Genomic DNA, 23,501 nt, shown 5'->3' with positions numbered 1-23,501 from the left:
TGAAGTTTTATCTTCTACTTCTGAATAATTTTTTAATCTTTGTGGCCTACGATCATGATCATCATTTTTTTCATTTAAATAATTATTCCATAACATTTCAAAATTATTATCCCTTTCGTATTTCAGTTGCTGCAAAACATCATTAATTTTTTTACAACAATATAAAACGTCCGAAGATTTAGATTGAAGAATGTTATACAAAACATCAGTTATTCCAAACAGTTTTGAAAAAATTTGAAGAAGTTTAATTGTTTGAAAATCCTCTAAAAAGCCTAAAAACCCTCGTGCTTTTATAACAACAGTATCTGTGTCCCATAATTCACAATTTTCTATAACATGTCGAAAAAAATCTGTAAATTGACTTCTGTATTGTTGTACTGTGCTACTTAAACGAGATGTAAAATTCCACCTTGTGGGTGCTACAGAGGGAAGTCTTTTTGTCACAAATTCCTGTAAAGCGAATACTCTTTTGGAAGATTTTGAAAAGTATGTAGACAATCCATTTAAAGTTTGAAAAAATGATTTACTTTCTTTAATATCAGAAAGACCTTGCTGCAATACTAAATTCAATACATGAGCATAACAGTGTGTAAAAAGAGCAAAAGGATAAGCATTGAGGACTTTGGATTGCAAACCATTTACGTGTCCACTCATTACACTTGCTCCATCATAAGTCTGTCCAACCAATTTGTCTTGAATTTTAAATTCTTCAACTATGTTCACCACGTGACGGAATAGACCATTAGATGTTTTATCAGCACTAACGTCTGTAAAACTAATAAACCGTTCATGTACATTGCCTTTACATACAAAACGTAAAACTGTTGAGAGCTGTGATTTTGTCATTATATCTGAAGTTTCATCGAGAATAATAGCAACAAAACTTGCTGACTCTACTTCATTTTTTATATGAACTTTAATAACATGAGCGATTGCTTCGATTTATGTCATTTTGTATACTTGGAGAAGTACCACGAAAGGTAGTAGCAGTATTTAAATGAGTATCTAAAACAGAATCATATTCTCGAAGAGCATTTAGATATTCAATGTAATTGCCTTTGTTTACGGAATTACATGACTCGTCGTGACCTCGCAGGGACAGTTCTTGTTTTCCTAGATAGATTATTGCGTTAATAATTCGTTTTAAAACATCTCTATTTTTAATTACTTGTTCATTATTTTTTTATTTTTTTATTTTATTTTATTTTATTTTATTTTACGGTCAAGAAAAAATTGACCATTTTACATGTTGGAAATAGAGAAAGAAAAAGAAAAAAAAATTAAAATGAAATATAAAAGAAAAATACACATACATTCATATACTACAAAATAAATTACATTATATTAAAAAAATATTTAAATAAAATAGATTTCATGTTATATTTACTAACAATGAATAAATCGACCATGGATAATTCGTTTCCAACTCTGTGCAGTCTCAACATAGCTGAGTTCAATGAGTAATTAGTGGTAAACCTGGGCATATCAAAAAGATGGTTACATCTAATTGATCTACCCGGCACATGGAAGCACACTAAACTCACCAAGTCAGAGCATTTAATAGTGCCATTAAGAAGACCACACAGAACTGAAATATCGTTAATTTTCCTTCTGTCATATAATTTTAGCAAATTAAGTTTCCTATAAATAATAACGTTACTGACATAGTGATAATGACTTTTAAAAAATTTAAATTTGATGAATCTAGTGAACTTTATTTGCACTGACTCTATTATGTTAATTTGTTTCATTAAATAAGGAGACCAAATGGTAGAATTGTACTCTAATTGGTTTCTAACCAGAGTGGTGTATAAAATTTTAATCGTATTTACATTTTTGAAGTGAGTACTATTTCTTATTAAGAAACCAAGTGTTTTGATGGCATTTTTTGTGATAAAATTTATATGAGAATTAAAAGTTAATTTGTCGTCAAAAATAACTCCTAGATCTATAATTAGCGATGATGATGGTAATGATTCATTATTTATATGATAATTATAAATAATTTTGTTATTTGACCTACTGAACCTGACAACAGAACACTTCTTAATGTTTAAATATAATTTATTAAAAGAACACCAATCGTTTAATGAGTTTAAATTAGTTTGTAAAGTAGCACAATCGTTAGTGTCTTTTATACATTTAAATATTTTTAAATCGTCTGCAAATAAGAGCACTTTAACATCATTAAATATATTTATAATATCATTTATAAAAATATTGAATAGGACTGGTCCCATGTGAGATCCTTGGGGAACGCCATTATGTCGACTTATTTCGGCTTTACGTTGACTGTCAATTAATACGTCGATTCGTTGTTTGCCAAACATTTGTATGGAAAGAAATGATTGAACGTGTGCCTGCGATCCTTCGTGTTTCTTCAGTGCTGCTGTCAAATGGTTGAGATCAGCAAATCCTTCTTTGTTCCACACATTAATATCTTTGGAGAACAATAAACATGGCCAGCAGAAAAGTTTGGATCGAATTTCACAGCCTGTAATCCATTCGAATTTTTTATAATTTGAAACGCAAAAATGTCTAGTGTAAACTTTTGTTTTTTCTTTATGCAAACTGGATAAATTTGGAAGAGACGGACACGGTTTCCCATCTTTAATTATTTTTAATTTTATCTCAAAACTTCTATTTGAAAACGGAATAGTTAAAATGTCTTGAACACTGTTAGCCATTATTAGTTATTAGAGGTATGACTGAGATACGAATGACCATAAAAATACGAATGTGCGAAAAAGTACGAGACCACGTGTCGCATCGCATTCGGTCAATTGCCGAGTGGTGCGGTGCGGTGCGCGGTGCTCTGAAGTCGTAGCACACCGTACGTCTTAATATCGCGAACAAACCTATACAAGCGAATATCCGCCTGCACACTCCAACCAAACCCACCAATTTGCTGCACGGCATAGGTATTCTCTCGTCGCGGCGCACAAACTACATCTAACATCACACAACACGCTGCAGACTGCACACCACACCATACACCATACATTTAGCGCACGCGGTAAATACACCATACACATCAATGCCTGTTTATACAACAACACATTATTTTGTATTAAAATACTACTTTATGTGGTCTTTGGTTTTCACGGGTGTGCGCCGCACACCTAGCACACACCCAATATACGCCACTGCCACACACACGATATCTACTAACGATATTTGCAATATTTTCCATATCCAGTTTCTAAATAGCAACCATAGGTTGCAATATGGGAACTAGATATGGAAATATCGGGTCTACCTCACGGGACCGAAAGTGAAACGCCCGAAAACGTAAATATCGGAAGGCAAAGATTGAAAATCGAAAGATCGTGTAGGCGGGGTAGGAAATGTTGACCGTATCCCAGCCTAACGAAACACTGTTGTGCTTGTTTTAAGTTGTTTTATTGTTTGCCTAAATATTGTACAAGTGTATTACAATATTTGAGGAAGTTTCTCGAATGCGGCTATTGGCTGTTGACTTGGTGTCGTGATGGCCGCTGGATCTGCAATGTGTCGTTGCTCTGGATCCGGCTATGTTCAGATGTCTCTGGATATGGCAGTGTGTTGCTGGCTCGGCATTCAGCTGTTTTGCAAGCGTTCTTCCATTGTAGGGTAGTGTAGTGGTAGCTGTTCAGATGCTGGATGTCGACTGGTTCGCTGCTGTGTGTCGACTCTTGCTGCTGTGGGTCGACTGAAGTTGTTTAGGGTGGACCTCCTTTTATGTTGTTTTTGGGGATCCACGTGACTTGTCGCAGGTGGTGTTTATGTGTGCGAGTTATGCGAGGAATGTGGTTTGTTGTTTAGGGTGGACGTTTCTCGAATGTTTGGTGTCGTTCCACTCGATTTAGTTTAATGGCTGCAGGTGTTCTTCGTGTCGTTCTGCTTGGTTTGTTGGGGTGGAATATGCTCGAATATTTGGCGTCGTTCCACTCGATTTAGTTTAATGGATGCAGGTGTTCTTCCACTTGATGTCGTTCTGCTTGGTTTGTTGGGGTGGAATATGCTCGAATGTTTGGCGTCGTTCCACTCGATTTAGCTTAATGGATGCAGGTGTTCTTCGACTTGAGATGACGTCAATGGTTGAGCGTGAGAAATGTATTCTCCGTCGCACTAGATGGCGATGACGAGATTCCTACAATCGTAAGTCGAAAGATTTACGAAAATAAAAAGGGTCTCTCCTCCCGTCGTACATACTCACTTAATTTGCGCGAGCAGGATACATCAGGAACAAGAGGAACAGGCTTTTCCTCCCGTATTCTGCGCGCGCACATTAAACAAGGCTGTATGACAAAAAGAGAGATAATTTCACCGCATGCCACTGATATATATTATATATACATAGTACCGTTTACCATGCACCCTTTTTTTTGATCTTTCGATTTTCGATCTTTGCCTTCCGATATTTACGTTTTCGGGCCCGTAAGGTAGACCCGTATCCGCCACTGGCTGTACTGCATTCGTACAACAGTGACTAGTTTAAAATGAAAAACAATACATATAAAAGGGGATAAGTATGGACGTGATTGGTGTGATTAGGTGTAAAAGTTGGGCGGTTGTCACCGGCACCAGTTCGCTAGTAGAGGTGTAGCGGTGGTGGCGGTGGTGGCGGTGAGGTCGTCCATCGGCCTCCGGCTTCAGCTCCAGCTCGTCGCTCTGTCGGTTCGTCTTCACTGCTCGCTGGTTATCTTCGTCTTCGTCTTCGTCTTCGTCTCCGACTCTTCACCCTCCAATCCTTCCCGACCACGATCGTCCTGTCGAATGTCCACCTCCACCTCCACCCCTCGCCCCTCGCCCCTGCCACGCCCCCTTATCCCCTCGTCGTGCTCAAACGAAGAGTCCACCGTTCAAAGCCTCAGATCATGTCACGACTCCTTTCCACGAGTCCAACACGAATCGCCCTCGTCCTCAACCTCAACCTCAACCTCGCTTCCAATTCGATGTCACTTTGACAGAACACTCTGTCACTTTGACTCCAGTGTACTTGCTACCTTTGCCACCTTTGCCACCTTCGCCTTGTACTTGTCTTCACCACTTTCGTTTCTTGCAAATGCTAATGCTAATGCTAATGCTGTTTAGATTAACTCGCTCACCGTTCAATTTAGTTATGATGTCATTCGCAAAAAATCATGATCGAATATACATATACAACCATAGGACGACGGAAAAATCATACGAAATATTTAAACAATTTTTTTTCATATTCGTTATCAACCAAGTATTTGACACATTATATATAAAAAACACATACGTATGTATGTGCATATTCATATTTCAAATTGCACAAAAAAAATGTGACTTTTTATTATATATATATATATATATACTAAAATTCACTGTCATCATTTTTTATACATTGCGTTACTTTTATATACATCTAGGAATTAGTTAAAAAATTGTACAATTTAAAAATTAAAAATCAGTGACTAAATGTAATTAAATTTAAACGCTGATTTGACACTCATTATACTGTTTCAATAGTTGGTGAATTGTTTAGATAACGGCATATTTATCGAAATAAAATTTCATAAACAAACGCCAAAACAGAACAGTATTCATGTGTATGTATTTTATCATAAAAAAAAGGTTGAAAATGTTTTTTTAGAGTCTTAAAATACTAATGTTTCAATTCAGGGAATTGAAAATATTTAATACAAATTAAAAAGCCAACTTATGCATTGCACAAAAAATATAAATAAAATTCCCACAGTCGAATTAATCAAACGGGGTTGAATTTTTCATACAAAACTACGTCCGATTGATTCTTATCAATTGAGAAGTGTTTAAATTCTCAAAAACAATTTATTATTTTCGAATTTAATAGTTTTTCCTTATCGTCTTTTGAATTGCGGTACACGCAAAATCAATTATTAACGGAAATGTTGAAAATTGCTGCGGTCTAGCGTTCAAACATTATATTATCATCAAAACTGATAGTAATAATACAAAATACGTTATCAGTATTGTGTGTCTCCCGACTATTTGAGTGTTTGTATTTTATCGTCCGTCTTTTTCATTGCAGTGAAGATCGTCGACGATGTCGCCGACAGTTCTGTGATAATTGTAATGATGTGTGAATGGAAGCATAACAACGCATCGGTGAAACTGAGCGGTGGCTGAAATCGCAAAATCCAAACGGTTCGAGATGTCGAGGCTCGCTGACTATTTTGTCATCGTCGGCTACGACCGAGAAAAAGAACGTAAGTATCGGTTCGACGTAAACCTTTCTACGAGTGATCAACGTCGACTGAAACTATGAAACTCTACATATACATTTAATACATTGACTGATTTTCATAGAACGTCTTTGATTCACCCAAAGTGAAAAAGGCTAGTTTAATTAGACTAGTTTTTCGAACGTGCTAGGACTAATTTACACTTATTAACAATGGCAATAATGCCAATACGAATGCCGTTCAACTCGTACGAGCTAATTCAATGAAGTCAATAAAGATCACACACTCCTCCTCCGTTTCGAGTAATTGAATTATGAAAATTATATTTCAATTTCTTTTTATTGGGCCCCCGTACTCTCTTCAATGCCATCGTAAATGTTATTATTATCTGATATTATAAACAGTACGAGTGTGAGAAGCGACATTCTTATATATGTAGCATACAATACATAAACAAATTAAATTACTGTATACAAAGACATGCCATAATCTTTTACACATTTATTAAGACGGTTTCATTCCTTTTGAATGATCTAATAATGTCATCCGATTTCCATGGCAAAGGTTTCTAATAAAAAAAGTTTGTACAAAAAATATTGCTTCCAACTATTCATCTACATATGTTTAAGTATACAGTTTAACTCGTCAATCAATTTTAAAAACGTATACAAGCAGATATTTTGCTGATTTTATGAATAAAACAAGTTTCTGTGAACAAATGTTCATAGGAAAAACGTAATGTTCCCGATAGAAGGTTCAAGACTGACATTCATAGATAAAATATTGCACAAAAAAACGTTCACGCGACAAAACGTTCAACGCAAAGTATTAAGAAATACGTTCATAACAAAAACCAAGCATTGAAACATTAACCGTTTGCCCGCGGCCGTCTTCTATGGAAGCTTTGGGCGACAAGTGTGTAGCACGGCTGTCTTCCATAGAATTTCTGAACTTTGCACGGGATTTTGAGCCTTATATGCGCCTATTTCAACTGTTTTATGGTTCAAAATTGGTTGAATATACTACTGAGAGTTGAATGCCATCTATTCAGTTTGCTTAAAATGAATATATACCAGTCAAAATTAGTGGTTTTGTGGAAACATACTGAAACCTCGTTTATGTGACGTCACGTCTTCATATAATTGAGACGATACGTCTCAATTGTATAAAATAAAACACATACCATATACCACTCAGTGTCATTTTTCTAAATGTACATAATATGTGTTATCAAAATCGTTACTACACGTTTTTGTCGTAGATTCATATCTGTCGTATAAGAAGTTGATATGTCTCGATCTCGAACAAAGTTCAATACTACAAAAATATGAACTATGATGTGACTTTAATTGAAGTCCAATTATGTACATAGAGATGTACATAAACGGCTGGTTAGAATTAACCACTAAACGTTCATTATTGAAGTTTGACATTTGACCGCCACTTTTGATAACAATATGCAATGATTAATGTGTGTATTTTATTTCCAGGGAGCGGTGCAAGTACCGGTATAATATTGCAAAGATTCCCCGAGAAAAATTGGGACGATACGCCGTTCATCGAAGGCATAGAATGGGTATATTTTGGTTTTTTAAAATGTGGATTATTTGTGTCGTGAATCGTATAATGACTTTTTCTTCTTACAGTTTTGTCAACCGCAAGGATGGTCGCTGTCGAGAACCAGGCAGGAACCTCGGTTCTTCGTGGCAGTTCTCACCGACATGGACGCAAACCGACACTATTGCGCGTGTCTGTGCTTCAACGAAACTATAGACATTACACCGACAAAACCTGCAGACGAAGTATATTCATCCTTTTACCATTATCGAAGGGAACAATTTAAACGTCCATTTTATAAAATAAATGTGCATTTAAAAATAAATTTGTGTGCATTTGTAAATGAAGGATACAGATTGCATTAGAAAGTTTGCTTTGATCATTGAAAAAAATATTTGCTACTTAAAAAGTGGATGAAATGTGCATTAAAATTACAGATGAACTGTATCGGCAACGTCGCGAATACCAAAATACGAACCAACGTTTGGTTAGGTTTTATTTATTTATGGTTTGGTTAGGTTAGGTTAAGTTAGGGTTGGTTTTATTTATTTAAGATTGCATTTCACTAGTGAGAAACAAAAGTAAACATTTTTGACAGTTGACAGTTGTTGTGTTAGTTGTTTTATTATCTACATATATGTATATACAAAGTATTGTTGATCTTAAAATTTTGATTAATTTGTAAAGGGAACAATTTAAACGTCCATTTTATAAATTAAATGTGCATTTGTAAATGACGGATACAGATTGCATTAGAAAGTTTGTTTTGATCATTGAAAAAAATATTTGCTACTAAAAAGTGGATGAAATGTGCATTAAATGACAGATGAACTGTATCGGCAGCGTCGCGAATACCAAAATACGAACCAACGTTTGGTTAGGTTTTATTTATTTATGGTTTGGTTAGGTTAGGTTAAGTTAGGGTTGGTTTTATTTATTTAAGATTATATTTCACTAGTGAGATTATAATTTCACTAGTGAGAAACAAAATTAAACACTTGACAGTTGAAAGTTGTCAATAGCGGAAGACTGCAACGTTGCCACTTTTTGTATCTATTCTAATGTTAAAATCTATTTTTTTCGAATGATCGTTTCATATTTTTTAATGGTCACTATATAATGCCAAAATATTTTATTCGAGATTGTTTAATGCACCCGAAACAATGCAAATTTTTAATGCACAAACATTTTTTTTAAGATACAAAGTATTTTTCTCAATGTACAGTTAAATCGTACCCATTATCAAATATTTAAAAAAAATAATGTAATATTTTTGGTATGTATTATTGAATTGATATCTTACAGGAAGAAGACCCTGGAGAGAGTGGAAGAACGCACTCGACCATCGCACATCATAGCATCATGTACGCGCCGAAATGTCTCGTCCTCGTATCGCGGCTCGACTATATTGAAACTTTCCGGGTAATTGATTGCATACGCTATATTAAAAATTCAACATAATCTCCGTTTATATGTTGATATTTTTCCTCGTTTAGAACTGCTTAGGTATAATGTACACCGTATACGTTGAAAATATTGGCGTTCCGTTGGAAACTCTAGTCGGAAACGTCTTGGGGTGTATTCAAGTGCCGGCGCCGGGTGGACCTCAAGTGAGATTCAGCATCGGAGCCGGTGATCGTCAAGCTTTACAACCGCCGACTAGTTCATCGCTACCCGTCACGTACAGTTCCGTGTGCTTGCTCTTCCAGCTTATGGGTACGTCTGTGCGATATTCATTCGGCGCATCCTTCGGTGCTCGGAATCTGTATGTTTGTGTTGTTTTGTGCAGGCATTCAAAATGTGGTCACCCTCTGGTGCGGTGTGATGACCGAGCAGCGGGTCCTGTTCAAATCCAGAGCATACTCTCGGCTCTCGGACGCTTGCCGAGCTCTCTCGGCTTTGATGTTTCCGTTCAAATATGCGCACGTGTACATTCCACTGTTGCCGGCCGCGTTGGCCGAAGTGTTGAATACTCCGACGCCGTTTTTGATGGGAGTACACTCGTCGCTGGAGGAAGAAGTCGAAGATTTGGTAATTATATTCAAATATACGTACTGTTCAACCTATTTAACATAGGTTGAGAATTCCCCCGAACACTCAGATATTAATCAATCTCCAAATATTCAATCAAATTTATAACCTTTCCGAGTATATTTATGTTAATCCACGGTTTTAATGCTTTTATTTTCTTTGATCAGATGGATGTGATTGTAGCCGATTTGGACGGTGGAGCTTTGACTGTGGCCGGTGGTGGTACTTTACCCAAGCCTGGAGAGGCTCTCATGTCCAAGGTCCTGGCTGCGTTGCGAGCTACCCTCCAGCCGGCCCTCGTCGCTGCCGATAGAGCGTTTCCACCGCCTCCGCAGCCTCCACCTCTCGACCCCGTGACCCTCGACAAACACATCCGAGCCATCTTCATGCGGCTGTTCGCCCAGCTTCTTCAGGGCTATCGATCATGCTTGACCATCATACGGATAAACCCGAGTCCTGTCATCACTTTCCACCGTGCGGCGTTTCTCGGAGCTCGCTCGCTCAGCAGTTGTCAGTTTACGACACGTCTATTAGACTGCATGTTCTTCAATGCTTTCGTCGCCGAACGAGGACCACCTTGGAGAGTTTGCGACGTTTGGGATGAACTCTACAGGTATGTATGTCGCCTTTAAACGCCTATTGGATTAAATGGTGTATTGAAGGGCATGAAATCAGTTTCTAGTATGGATGGATTGACTCTAGATATTTTAATCAACACTTGGGACATGGTTGGACCTCAGTTACTGAAATTAATAAATGAATCGTTAGAAGTGGGATCCGTCCCGGATGCATGGAAGGTGTCTACTATTGTACCGGTACCAAAGGTTACGGGCACACATAAAGCCAGTGAAATGAGGCCCATCAATATGTTACCAATTGTTGAGAAGATGCTGGAGGAAATCGTTATGATTCAATTGAAAGAGTTCATTAGTATAAATGATTGTTTGGTTGTGGAACAGTCTGGATTTAGAGTGAAACATTCAACAGAAACCGCTATCCAATTGGTGGTTTCTGATTGGATGGAGACGATGGATGAATCTAGCATGGTTGTTGGAGCAGTTTTTCTAGATTTTAAGCGAGCGTTCGAGACAGTAGATAGGAATATTTTATTACAAAAATTATATAAGTTAGGAATAAATGGTATAGTATTAAAGTGGCTTCAATCATACTTAAATAATAGAAGGCAAAGAGTAAAAATTGATAAGGTGTTATCCTCTGAATTTGTAACACCTCATGGAGTGCCGCAAGGGTCCAAATTGGGACCCTTATTATTTATATTATATATAAACGATATTGTTAAGGTAATTAAGATGTGTAAAATACATTTGTTTGCAGATGATACATTGATATATATAATTGGAAAGAATGTTGATGTAATGTCTGAGATTTTAAATATAGAATTAAATTATGTGAATGACTGGTTGTGTGAAAATAAATTAAAGTTGAATGTGAATAAAACAAAAATGATGTGGTTGAATGGTAAAAATAAAAATATATTGAATGAAATTAGAATTGATGATAAGTTAATTGAAAAAGTTGAAAATATAAAATACTTAGGTGTATACATAGATTCAGGACTAAATTTTAAAATGCACGCTGACTATATAATAAAAAAATGGCTAGAAAAGTTGGTGTATTATGTAGATTAAGAAATATTTTAAGTAAAAAAAGTAAAATTTTAGTGTTTAATTCAATTGTCTTGCCACATGTGGTTTATTGTGCCACTGTGCTTAATTTGTTTAGTGGCCAAGATTTAGAAAAAATGCAAAAAATACAGAATAAAGCTATGAGAGCTATTTTGAATGTGAGTAGATTTAAGAGTATTGGAAGTATGTTAGATGAATTAGGATGGATGAGTATTAGAATTAGTCTAAATATTAGTACATTGTCTTTTGTTTATAAGTTAGATCATAAGTTATTACCTAAGTATTTTGATGATTATATAATAAGGAATAGAGATAAACATAGTTTTTATACTAGAAATAAGGACAAACTAGTTGTAAGTAGAGTAAGAAAGAATAAGACGGCTGGGGGTGTTTTTCACAGGGGTGTGCTCATGTATAATGCCCTCCCTGAGTGCGTCAGGTCTGCTAAAAACATGGATGCATTCCTGCGAGGTGCGAAGAGACACCTCTGTGAGGGACAGTACATATAAGTTAATTATAAATTTTAGAGTTAAGTATAATAATTAAGATGTATTTTTTTTTTTAAATTAGCTTGATAGCTAAAATATATATAAATAAATAAATAAAATAAAATAAAATAAATATTCTTCTGACGTTGGACGTTGATTGATTTATGATAATATATTGCAGCAACATGCCAGAGCAGCTCAAATTGGAAGCTCAAGATCCCAATTTGGAATCGGTTCACATTCAAGAGCTGGCGAAGCAGTTAATGTTCAACGAAAATCCCAATCCACAGGTACAATTTCTAAACCTTTTATATTGAATCGATTAATCAGCATTGTATAATTGGATTTTATCGTAAAGGGATACCAACAGAGGGTTCTTCGGCCTCCCGAAGGTGTGTCAGCTCGTATTCATCAGCCGCAACTGCCGTTGTTGGACGGCGTGCGGATTCAGGCCATCATCGATGAAGGACTCTCCAAGAATAATCTCGGCGCAAAGTATGTTGAATGATTCATCATATATTTGTTAATTTTCAAAGACTCATTTTGATTATTTCATTGTACGTAGATTGTCATCGATGAGGCTGTTTCAACCGAGGATTGTTCCCGCCGGTATGGCTCCAAATCCGACTATGGATCCCTTATGTCCATCGGCTCTGCCAAATTCCGCTCGACGGCTTGAAGTAATTATTTGTGTTTTTTATTTGATATATAAAATGGTTTGTGTTCTAATGTTTTTAAATGTTTTTTTTTTATTTTTAGGTTTTGAGGAATTGTGTTAGTTGTATTTTCGAAAATAAGATAGCGGATGCTAGAAAAACTTTTCCGGCCGCTTTAAGAGCTCTTCGTGCGCCGGCCGCTCGTCGTGCTTTGTGTGCCGAGCTTGCAGGACATGTGCTCGGAAATAAGGCTGTATTACAACACCAACAATTCGACTTGGTCGTCAGGTAACAACAAACCTGTTGCCATTATGGCAAGACAACTTTTACCATCAAAAGTTCCGTGTTAATTGAACAACATTTAATCCAGATATTTATTATTAACACATACATATGATACAGTATAATATATATTTTGATATTTAATCACACGTGTGAATTAAGAGCCAAACGGACCTATTTTTGGCTTGGTCATGAAAAACACTTGAAGGCAAATCACTCTCTCCTCGTCTCTGATCAGATACATATCAGCTCTGAAATCGCCATACGGCAACGTCGACGGAAGCTCCCTGTAGTCGATGAGAAAATTCTTGAATACGTATGAACCCTGTAATAGCAAATGTTGTCAATTGACACACTTAATTTAACAATATTCATTTTATTTCATCTGGAATACTCACAGTCTTTACGGGACAATTTGGCGGCTCGCCTATGCTAGTCAGCAGCTCGGTGAAACCTTTACCGACCCACTTCAACAGGAACCTGCAAGCATCGGTCTCTTTGAATTCGAGCTCGTTCGGCTTGTAGCTGCCGTCTTTGGTTTTCTTCGCCACGTTGACATATATCTCAAATCATACGTTCATAATTAATACTATTGTTTTGCTCATTGACATCAACGTATGGTTTTAAAAAATTTTCAAAAAAAATCAAACAGGAATTAATCTTTAATCAAACATAATATACCAAATTTTTTTTTTATATACTTACTCCGGTGTTTTCGTCTAAGGGTATTTCTAAATTAGAGTTTCCGTCGAAGGCTTCGTGTGTGCGGTTCACTTTGTGCCGTTGAATGTTCACAACGTATTTGTATTGCTCCGGATCTGGACATTGGTCGATCGATTTGATATTTAAATCGGCTGGACCACCCTGTATTGTACAGTACACGTTTAGTTTATATAATACAATCGGCTGCACATTTAAAAATAATATGTAGTATGCTTACGATACTCGGTTCACAAGATGCATCGAACAAAATATACGATAGAATGCACAAAACGCCGATGAACGTGAACATCGTTACGATTGATCGAAGTGTGTGGATGAAATGACAGTTGAAGATACGATCGTTGAAAATAAAAATGGAAAAATTGTATTGTACCGGAAGTTGGAAATTATGATTTTTGACATGCACGTCGGCCGTTTACATGCAAGTGTATATTGTTTATTTTAAACAATAATAACTTTCAAGGTTAACGATGTACCTTTGTATTTCTACTATGCGTATTGTGTCAAGGATTTCCTATGCATTCGCTGCATATAAATACACTAAAATTTACATCCCTGTATGTTCTCCATAAGTATAAATATGATGTATGTAAATATGTAAATAAAAAACTAAAAGAAGCAACAGGATCATTCAGAAAAAAAGATTTCATACTCCTTAGGAATAAAAATGGAAAAATCATTTTAAATATGGATGAGAAGAAATCAGAATGGACCGAGTACACAAAATTGCTCTTTAAAGACAATAGAGAAACCGGAGGGCATATTGAAGATCCAGAAACGGGACCATATATATTGAAATCCGAAGTGGAACATGCTATAAAACTAGCAAAGAGTCGGAAAGCTACTGGACCGGATCTGATTCCTGCCGAATTCCTCAAGTTATTGGACGACGATAACATAGAAGATCTCACAAAACTCTTCAATAAAATATATTTATCAGGCGAACTACCTAGCGATTGGTTACAATCCATATTTATCCCGTTGCCAAAAAACAGTAACGCGAGGACGTGTAGCGACTTCAGAATAATTAGCCTAATGAGTCATACATTGAAGATCCTACTAAGGATAATACAGGGCAGAATTTACTCACGGTGTGAAGAGGCGATTAGCAGAGAGCAGTTTGGGTTCAGACAAGGCTTGGGTACCCGAGAGGCCCTTTTCTGTATGAAAACACTACTCCAAAGATGCAGAGAAGTCCGTAAAACTGTGTACATCTGCTTTATAGACTTTGAAAAGGCCTTTGACCGTGTCCAACACGCTCGCCTGATGGAAACATTAAAAAATATTGGCCTGGATGACAGAGATGTCAGATTGCTACGAAATATTTATTGGAATCAGACTGCAGTAGTTCGTGTCGATGATCAATTCACTGATGAGATTCCTATAGAACGGGGCGTCAGGCAAGGATGCATCCTATCACCTACTCTTTTTAACACCTACACCGAATCCATCTTCCACGATGCTCTCCAAGAGGTGGAGGGCATCAAGGTGGGCGGCGAGACGATCACCAATATAAGATATGCTGATGACACGGCACTAGTCGCTGAAAATTTAGCAGACCTGCAAAGATCTCTAGACCGTGTACATCAAGAAAGCAATCGAAGAGGTCTGCGCATAAATCTAAAGAAGACAATATTTATGATAGTAGATAGAATGCAAACAGACACCGGGAATCTAACCTTGGATGGAGAGGTGATAGAAAGAGTAAAAAGATTCAAATACCTGGGTACCTGGCTGAATGAAGAGATGGACCCAGATGAAGATCTAAGAATCCGCATCGAGATGGCTAGAACAGCATTTGTAAAAATGAAGGCGGCGCTTACAAACAAGCATGTCAATCTTCATACGCGGTTGAGATTCGCGAAGAGCTACGTCTGGACAGTATTACTACACGGATGTGAGACGTGGACTCTGAAAACCAAGATGATCAGCCGCATTGAAGCTTTTGAGATGTGGGTCTATAGGCGTATGCTGACCAAAAAGATATCAAACGAAGCTGTCCTCGGCATGATGGGGAGAGGCAGGGAACTTGTTTCTGTCATCAAGCGGAGAAAGATGGAGTACCTCGGACACATGATACGGGGTCCAAAATACGAATTTCTCCGTTTGATAACCATGGGGAAAATAGAAGGAAAAAAATGGATTGGCAGGAAAAAGTTATCTTGGCTTCGAAACATGCGCATGTGGACCGATATGAGCGCCGAAGAGCTGTTCCGAGCCGCTGAAGACCGGTGCGGATATATTCAAATAATCGATGAGGTGGTCGCCAACGTCCGGATGCGGACAAGACATTAACAAGAAGAAAAAGAAATATGAACGTTAGTATATGGACAATAATACAAATGAGTTTTAAAATATTATATAAAATCCATAAATATACAAGAGATGATATGTTATTTACAACAGCTTATAAGCTCTGATGTGTGTACAAGTTATAGAAATTGTTGTGTGGACGTGAAGAGGAGTTTCCAGGATCGGAGAGAGAGATACAGCCAGTGTTATAGAAGTTGTTTTATTGGTCTGCACCCATCGAATCTCCAGATCGGAATGCTCTACAGTTCTAGAGCGCCCAATATTTATACTCATCGAGCGCTCTCCATATACAGATATTCGCGAGATCCTATTGGTCGACGAGTCGCGCGATCCTATTGGCTGTTTTACACGACTCCTCTATACGTCGAGGCCATTTTAGCGCGAACGCGAGATCAGGTGATCAGCACTAATAAACCATCGGTCCACGAGTGCCACTCACCTAATCTCTAGGTTACAATATTGATACGTGGACGTGAAGAGGGGGGTTTCCAGGATCGGAGAGAAAGACGCAAGAGTGTTGTAGAAGCGGTTTATTCGTCTGCTCTCGTCGGAATGGTTTCCAATTCGAGAGCGCCCCATATTTATAGATGTTTGAGCTTAACAACTATTGGTCGATGATTCAGACGATCCCATTGGCTTATTCATAGGTAGAGGCCATTTTGGCGGGAACGAGAGATCAGGTGATCTGCGCTAGTAAACCATCGGTCCACGAGCGCCACTCACCTAATCTCTACGTTACAATATGTATGGTTGTATAAAAAAAAAATTAAATCATTTTGACAAGTCGAAGGATTCGAATAGTTCATTTGTAATTTTAAAAACACCGAGGGAATTTGTAGAAATATCATAATCCTATGACTTATTTTTATTACAATCAATGTACACTCGTCATTACGGATCGCTCCAATGCGACGAGTATACGAGAACGGTCAGACAACGTATACAGTACGTTCAATAAACATAGAATACAATAATTAATCAATTACAGAAATAATAATCATAGAGACATCTATGGATTATTTTTAGATTTTGTGCATAATTATTATTACAATTTCTATACACAATAAACACGAAATTATAGGGACATCTATAGATTTCAGATTTCTGTGCATAATTTCTACAAATTATACACACAGATTTTTGTGATAACAGGAAATGATCTATTACCAATTTTCAGGAACCGTTTTAACATGATCAGAAAAAAATTGACAAACTCTGATAGGGAAACGATCGATTTGGAGTCACAAAACCCCCAAATCTAACCAGCAGTTTGACGAGTCGAACCATTGATCGCAGTGGTGCTAAATATATACGCTACAATTAAGCCAAACTGCTGGCTATGTTAATAAATAAAGAAATACGTGTGACTTTACGTGTTTTAAAATTTCAGGTTGATGAATTGTGCCCTTCAAGACGACTCCGCAATGGACGAGCAGGGCGTAGCCGGCGCTTTGCTTCCGTTAGCTACGGCCTTCTGCAGAAAACTATGTACCGGCGTAATACAATTCGCATACATGTGTATACAGGCAATAAACTCTTTTTTTTTATACACATACATTTCATTCAAATAATAATTTAGTAAAAGTTTTTATTATATTATACTGTTCGTAGGAGCATTCAGTCTGGCAAAACCAACAGTTTTGGGAGGCCGCTTTCTATCTAGACGTGCAGCGGGAAATCAAAGCTCTCTATTCCTCGTCGTACCTGCAACACCACCTCATCACGAACAGTCCGAGGTATTATTATTGATTCAAACTGTAATATTCAATTTAAAAATGAATTCGCACTCTAAAAGCAGCTCGATCCGTTGCAGGGATTCACCGGACGCCCCGCTCTCCGACAGCCTGTTGAGATCTCAAGAACCAAACGCTCTGGAAATAGCCGCCGAGCAGATGAGACTTTGGCACACGATCGATCCAGGTTTGATAAACAATATGCTTAAAATTTAGTGTAAACTTCCTTTAGTGAGAGTCATCAGTGAAATCATTGCACGAGAGTTTCAGTTGTATTTTTTTTTGGTTGTGGCTATTTGCAGGTACTATATCTGCGACAGGCGCAAAGCCTTCTGCGCATGCGCGTGAACTGTCACTGTCAGCGTGTTTACTGTTCAAATTTTCTTTTAAACCTCTTAAAATTTAGTTTGAACTCGTAAAGTGAAGTAGAGTAAAAAATATAATCCAAATTAGTTAATATTATTAATTGTTAGAAAATTATTATCATATACAACGTATAATACCTACATACAAGTACAAGCCGCGAACTAGCTAAATGATATAAATCTATTATAGGAATGTGCGAAATTTATTTGCCTCATGTATAATGAAAGATTGATTAAACAAGTCTAGCATACATTCAATGTAAGAAATTAAAATCGGATTATAAATTCACGCGCATGCGCAGAAGGCTTTGCGCCTGTCGCAGATATAGTACCTACAAATAGTCAATAATTCGCAGATATAGTACCTGCAAATAGCCAATAATTCGTAGATATAGTACCTGCAAATAGCCACAACCTTTTTTTATTGTATATTTCATTGTATAGATAAGCAACAGGAGCTCGTGAAGAGCGAGGAGTCTACGATATACAGCCAAGCTATACACTATGCTAATAGGATGGTGTATTTGTTAGTGCCGTTAGAGGCTGGTCGCAAACAAGACGTGCCTCGGCATCACGAAGACGAACGGGCCAGTAATTCCATCACAAACAGGTATGCTCGATTTGATTTGTGGCGGTTTGAATTTGTTGTGACGTTCGTTGTTGTGTGCTTTCAGCGTGGCCGAATCTGATAGTGCAGATGCCGAGTCCGGCTTTGAAGAGGCCGATCCTGGAGAGGCCGGCGTCAACGTTATCAAGATGGTGTCGAGATTCGTTGATAAAGTGTGTAGTCACGTTAGAACGGAAGTATATGTGTGTTTGTTCGGCGTGTTGATGATTTTGTTTGACGCTTTAAGGTTTGCACGGAAGGCGGGGTGACGCAGGAGCACATACGAAGCTTGCATCAGATGGTGCCGGGGGTCGTTCACATGCATATGGAAATATTGGAGGCCGTCAGCCGCGAGAGTAAACGTTTGCCTCCGATACAGAAAGTGAGTCGTCCTTTAATGTTTTTTTTAAAGATTGGTGGTTTGTTTTTTCATTTTTTTGATTGTTTTTTTAGCCTCGTATTCTCAATCCTTGCTTGATCGCCGGAGAATATATACTTATCGGAGGACTGAGAGCTTTCCTGGTCGCCGATGGACGCGAAGACGGGGGCGCTGCATTGTTACCTTTGTTACCAGCAGAAGGCGCTTTGTTCCTTACGAATTATCGTATCATTTTCAAGGGTGCACCTTGTGATCCTTTCGGTTGGTGTTTTGTTTATTTTTTTTTCTGATAACAATATAGCCATGAAAAATAATTTTGATAGTTTCTGCATTTCCTATTGATTAATTACAATCCGCTCATTTTTTTTTTAATCTGTAGGAAGCATATGAAGGGCTCGGGGCAAGATGGTGTCAACCATCATTTTGGTCCAAATTTTCCTGAATATGCCATCTATGTAAATTAATCATTTTACATAGGATGGCATATTCAGGAAAATTCGGATCAAAATGATGGTTGACACTATCTTGCCCCAAGCCTTTCATATATGGTAATAAAATCATCAAAAACCGATGCGAATAAAACGCAACGTAAAAAATGTGTATTTAGTTACTGTTATGGCGCGTTTTATTCGCGTTGGTTTGTAAGAGGCTTCTATAACTTGATCGTATAGCAGTTTTGTAACCAAAATAGTGCATCGATGAATCCATTTTTAAGTCAAATTTGACATTTAAAATAACACTATATATCTACGGTTACTACATTCAAACTTAAATTAATCATAAACTTAGATTAAGCGGAAATTTCCTTTAAAATAGTGACACTTTTGCTAAGACGATTTTTTCATATTGGATATATGTATGTATGTGGTAGAGATTCCTGACAGATGACGCCGTTCAGGACCATGGTTGGGATGTGGCGGTTTAGGTGAAGATCAAACACGTGCGTTTTCAGTCATGTTGTTTATTAAGACGATACGTGCGGAGGTTTAGCGACCAACCGCGCAGAGCGCAGGTCCAACTGCGACTAACTGTTGCATCTCTACCCCTTTCCATCCCCTTCTCACAATCAGTCGTAACATACTCTTTCGTAACCATAGATGTAGAATAACCTAGATATGCCATTACATACAAATTTCGTTGGAGATCTTGTCTTGCCACTAACTGAGGGGTGCGGGGGGTTTAACTAGCGGGGAAGTGGTGAAAAAAAGGAAGGAACGCAGTGGTCAGCAACCTGTTTATGTACATATGTACATGCACTGAAGTTTTATTTTATTTATAACTTTATTTTATTGGACACTCCGCGTGACAGTAAACCAAACTAATAAAGCCATATTAAGAAAAAATTATTTAGCTATACACATTATATTAAACTACAAATGTACTTTACTATAATAAAACCATCATTAACTATTAAAATATTTAAACATTAGTAACTTCCACAAGGATCAATTTTAAAGCTGACACTTAAATATTTAGTTCATTGTTTGTAGTTTTAAACTTAATGTCGATTTCTGAATTTCCTTCAGTGCCAACAAGATATACGCGTGCATTTAGTGACACCTGTGGCAGAGGTTGTCCACCGCTGTTCCATCAGTGCATGGAATCGCGCCGATATTTCATTAATGTTAAAATACTACTATAATTGAAGACATTATATATTAATTCTTACATATGATATGTGATGCCATCCGCCTTTTTATGTTTTCTTGGGTAATTTTAACACAATTTCACTGAACACGTTGGCATTTTCGAAAAATGTCAATCGACCTTCCTACTTAGAAGCTAACCAACTACTGAGAGAGTGTGCATGCACTATACTTTCTTTTGTGTGTGAATGGTCCAACAGGGTGATCGGCTTAGAGCGTCAGGGCGTATCTATGGTATTCTATATCTATGGTCTATGTACATAAATATATATACTTTTTTTCTCCAAACAGAGTTGTATATTATGTTGAATTGGTGAGGGTGTTTATAATGTGTATAAATTTTATTTTAGCTTGCGAACAGACTGTTGTTCGTTCCTTCCCGATAATGGCTTTGACGAAGGATAAGCAAGTGAAAATGCAATACATGCCTCATTTAGATCAATGTCTTCAAGACGGATTGCAGCTACGCTCGTGCACTTTCCAACTGATCAAGGTTTTTTTACTATTGTACTATTGCAATGTGCATTGTTGTGTCGACGGCTTAAAATTTCGCCCATTTTACACGTACAGGTCGCCTTCGATGAAGAAGTCAACGGCGAGCAGTCGGAGCAGTTCAGGAAAACTTTGAATCGGTTACGTCATCCTTCGCATGTTTTACACAACTTTGCCTTCATTGGCTCGAGGACGACGGCTCCACTGGTTCCTCTTCATCCGCAGGGAGAGAAACATGCGACTCTCAAGTGCGTTGAATTCAATCAATATTACGTTGTGTATATATGTATATTTTGTGTCAAAATGTTTCAACAGCCAGCAGTATAGCTCGGTGATTGCCGGTTTGAATTTTTTGAATATTTTTACCTAAACCGGAAGTAGTACTCTTACTCTAGAGAATCGAGGTTTTTTATTTTTTTCTTAGAAACCTTTTGGTTTATTTAATTGAAATTTCATATCTAGAAGTTTAAGTATAATACCGAACTATGTATAAGATTTGGTAAGCATCCGTCAACCGGAAGTGACAGTTTACTGTTGTTCCATTTTTCTTCCACTATTTTTTTCAACCCCTTAAACATGTGTGCTCTTCACGAAAACATTGAAGTATAATTCTTGTATCAATGTGATGAAATTAAAAAATAATCACTAAATTTAATAAACCGGAAGTGGGATTTCTTCCTCTTAGAAAAGTCAAAAATGTTGTGACCACGATTCTTTCCACACCCCTGAACGTATCAAGCTGAAAATTTATATTTTTATTATTTATGTACTAACTTAGAGCTGATAAGGTTTTGGTCAGAATTCTTAAACCAGAAATAGTATTTTTTTTTAAACAATATTTCATTATTTTATTTTGACCTTTTATTATTTTTATTTTATTTATATTTAATGTGTATAATAATTATAGCGATTTTAAGTAATAAAAAAATTTCGAACAAAATCCGACAACCGGAAGTAGAACTTTTGTCTTGTGCAAGTTCCCATACATTTGCTCTCAATTTGTATCGAAAATGCTCTCATAACCGGTATGTGTGAACGTGTATGTATGTTTAATTATCGAAGTTTGTTTTGTGACCTTCTTATATTTCTCAAATACATAGATAAAGTCATGGTTTGATCACATCCGAAATTTTTTTTATGATGCTGTTTTTTCAGATTAGGATAATTGTGATATCTAAGTCGATCGTTTCCTATCAGATTTTGCCAATTTATCTGATTTAATTGTTGAAATAGTTTATTAGAAATTTACTCATACCTAACCATTATTGTCCGTAATGTCTGATAATGGTTTCATTTGTATATGGTATTGTTGCGTAGGGGTGGGTGGAGGATCCAAGTAAAAGGCCAAAGTCGTTTCACAGCATTTATTGGTGATTAAGGAGATACACGCACTGGCAGTGCTCCGTCCAGAATGTCTTGATATCGCCTAAGTACCGCCCTATAACGGATAGGCCGCTCAGGGCGTCTTCGACGTCCGGTTACTTCCCTATTGTTTAGGCATGTACCCGGATATGTATTCCCACGACACTCCGTCCCACGGTATCGGTCACTTCTGAGAAGGGACCAATACCGGCCATTGTTTAGCCTACTTGCACTTAGTCCAGAGATAATCCTTGAAACCAATTATAACGGTCACACAGTCTCTGGGATGCTACTCGGCCTAATTCGATTGCACTTACTCTGCGGTGTACGTAACAGTATATTATAGTGCCGATTTGGGGCAACCTTTCATAGTTCTATTATAAAAATGAAATGTGTACTTATATTAATAAAAAAAAAATGGTTGTGTTGTAAGATTTAATATGTTCAAAAGTAATGTACAGTTTCGTTTTGTTATTGAAGGGGTCTCGCAAAGAAGACGTTGTTGAAGACGGCAAGAAAGGCTGGCTTCAAACAGAAAAGCTCAGGTAAACGCCAAAAATATGTGCTTCCCTCTCCGGGATCTCGTTCACTTACGGCACCTCCTGCGACTCCGTCCGATGATCTGTCTCGTAAGTTGACAACTTTAAAATGGCTAATTGGTTATTCGGAAGTGGCATTTCTTGGAATGTTTTTGTTGAAATTTAATCATTAGAGTGGATAGAAGGTGACTCAGTCGGCCGAACGATGTCCGGAGAAAATATTGAGAGAGAGAGAGAGACTTTCGCTTGATTTTACGGTGTGTCGTTAAAACGTTGTTTTTCAGTGGAAGAGTTGGACGTCGGCAACAACGTCAACAGCAGCTCCTTGGGCAGGAAGGCCGAGCGGGGCTACGTGCGAGATTGGCAACGGCTCGGACTAACCACCGACATGTTCCGTTTGTGCACTGTCAATGTATCGTATTCATTCTGCCGAAGGTAAACACAACAATTTAAAACTTTTAAATAAAAATTGAAAAATACAACACTTACACATTATATAAAATTACATT

At 37.3% G+C, this 23,501-nt stretch overlaps 2 protein-coding genes across 2 annotated transcripts in view; one reads left to right on the top strand and one right to left on the bottom strand.

The window, feature by feature from the left end:
- The first annotated feature begins 4,538 nt into the window (after positions 1 to 4,538).
- Sbf (SET domain binding factor) overlaps positions 4,539 to 23,501 on the top strand; it is a 30,067-nt gene continuing 11,104 nt past the window's right edge. The window contains exons 1-23 of the mRNA XM_077442839.1: positions 4,539 to 4,659; positions 6,020 to 6,197; positions 7,664 to 7,749; positions 7,820 to 7,975; positions 9,036 to 9,152; positions 9,227 to 9,446; positions 9,520 to 9,761; positions 9,929 to 10,374; positions 12,077 to 12,185; positions 12,254 to 12,390; positions 12,461 to 12,575; positions 12,655 to 12,839; positions 17,260 to 17,395; positions 17,481 to 17,605; positions 17,683 to 17,789; positions 18,412 to 18,577; positions 18,642 to 18,747; positions 18,822 to 18,956; positions 19,028 to 19,214; positions 20,950 to 21,092; positions 21,170 to 21,339; positions 22,934 to 23,082; positions 23,277 to 23,427. Of these exons, the coding sequence (XP_077298965.1) occupies positions 6,143 to 6,197; positions 7,664 to 7,749; positions 7,820 to 7,975; positions 9,036 to 9,152; positions 9,227 to 9,446; positions 9,520 to 9,761; positions 9,929 to 10,374; positions 12,077 to 12,185; positions 12,254 to 12,390; positions 12,461 to 12,575; positions 12,655 to 12,839; positions 17,260 to 17,395; positions 17,481 to 17,605; positions 17,683 to 17,789; positions 18,412 to 18,577; positions 18,642 to 18,747; positions 18,822 to 18,956; positions 19,028 to 19,214; positions 20,950 to 21,092; positions 21,170 to 21,339; positions 22,934 to 23,082; positions 23,277 to 23,427 (3,443 nt within the window). The 5' untranslated portion in view covers positions 4,539 to 4,659; positions 6,020 to 6,142. The remainder of the gene's footprint in view (positions 4,660 to 6,019; positions 6,198 to 7,663; positions 7,750 to 7,819; positions 7,976 to 9,035; positions 9,153 to 9,226; positions 9,447 to 9,519; positions 9,762 to 9,928; positions 10,375 to 12,076; positions 12,186 to 12,253; positions 12,391 to 12,460; positions 12,576 to 12,654; positions 12,840 to 17,259; positions 17,396 to 17,480; positions 17,606 to 17,682; positions 17,790 to 18,411; positions 18,578 to 18,641; positions 18,748 to 18,821; positions 18,957 to 19,027; positions 19,215 to 20,949; positions 21,093 to 21,169; positions 21,340 to 22,933; positions 23,083 to 23,276; positions 23,428 to 23,501) is intronic.
- LOC143920137 (uncharacterized) lies at positions 12,991 to 13,904 on the bottom strand. Its single transcript, XM_077442854.1, has 4 exons — positions 13,774 to 13,904; positions 13,539 to 13,697; positions 13,232 to 13,396; positions 12,991 to 13,158 (listed from the first exon to the last, which is right to left on the bottom strand). The coding sequence occupies exons 1-4, from the start codon at positions 13,843 to 13,845 to the stop codon at positions 12,991 to 12,993; spliced, it is 564 nt and encodes a 187-aa protein (XP_077298980.1). The 5' UTR covers positions 13,846 to 13,904.

This window comes from Arctopsyche grandis, chromosome 12 (assembly GCF_051622035.1).
Source record: "Arctopsyche grandis isolate Sample6627 chromosome 12, ASM5162203v2, whole genome shotgun sequence".
In the NCBI taxonomy this organism is placed as follows: domain Eukaryota; kingdom Metazoa; phylum Arthropoda; class Insecta; order Trichoptera; family Hydropsychidae; genus Arctopsyche; species Arctopsyche grandis.
The sequence above is the reverse complement of the archived record's forward strand: the minus strand, read 5'-3'. Positions and strand labels throughout refer to the sequence as shown.

Coding starts and splice junctions, on each gene's coding strand:
- LOC143920137 (XM_077442854.1), bottom strand. CDS start 13,845: ATGTTCACGTTCATCGGCGTTTTGTGCATTCTATCGTATATTTTGTTC. Junction 13,698..13,773: donor CATCTTGTGAACCGAGTATC/GTAAGCATACTA, acceptor TGTACAATACAG/GGTGGTCCAGCCGATTTAAA. Junction 13,159..13,231: donor CAAATTGTCCCGTAAAGACT/GTGAGTATTCCA, acceptor TTGCTATTACAG/GGTTCATACGTATTCAAGAA.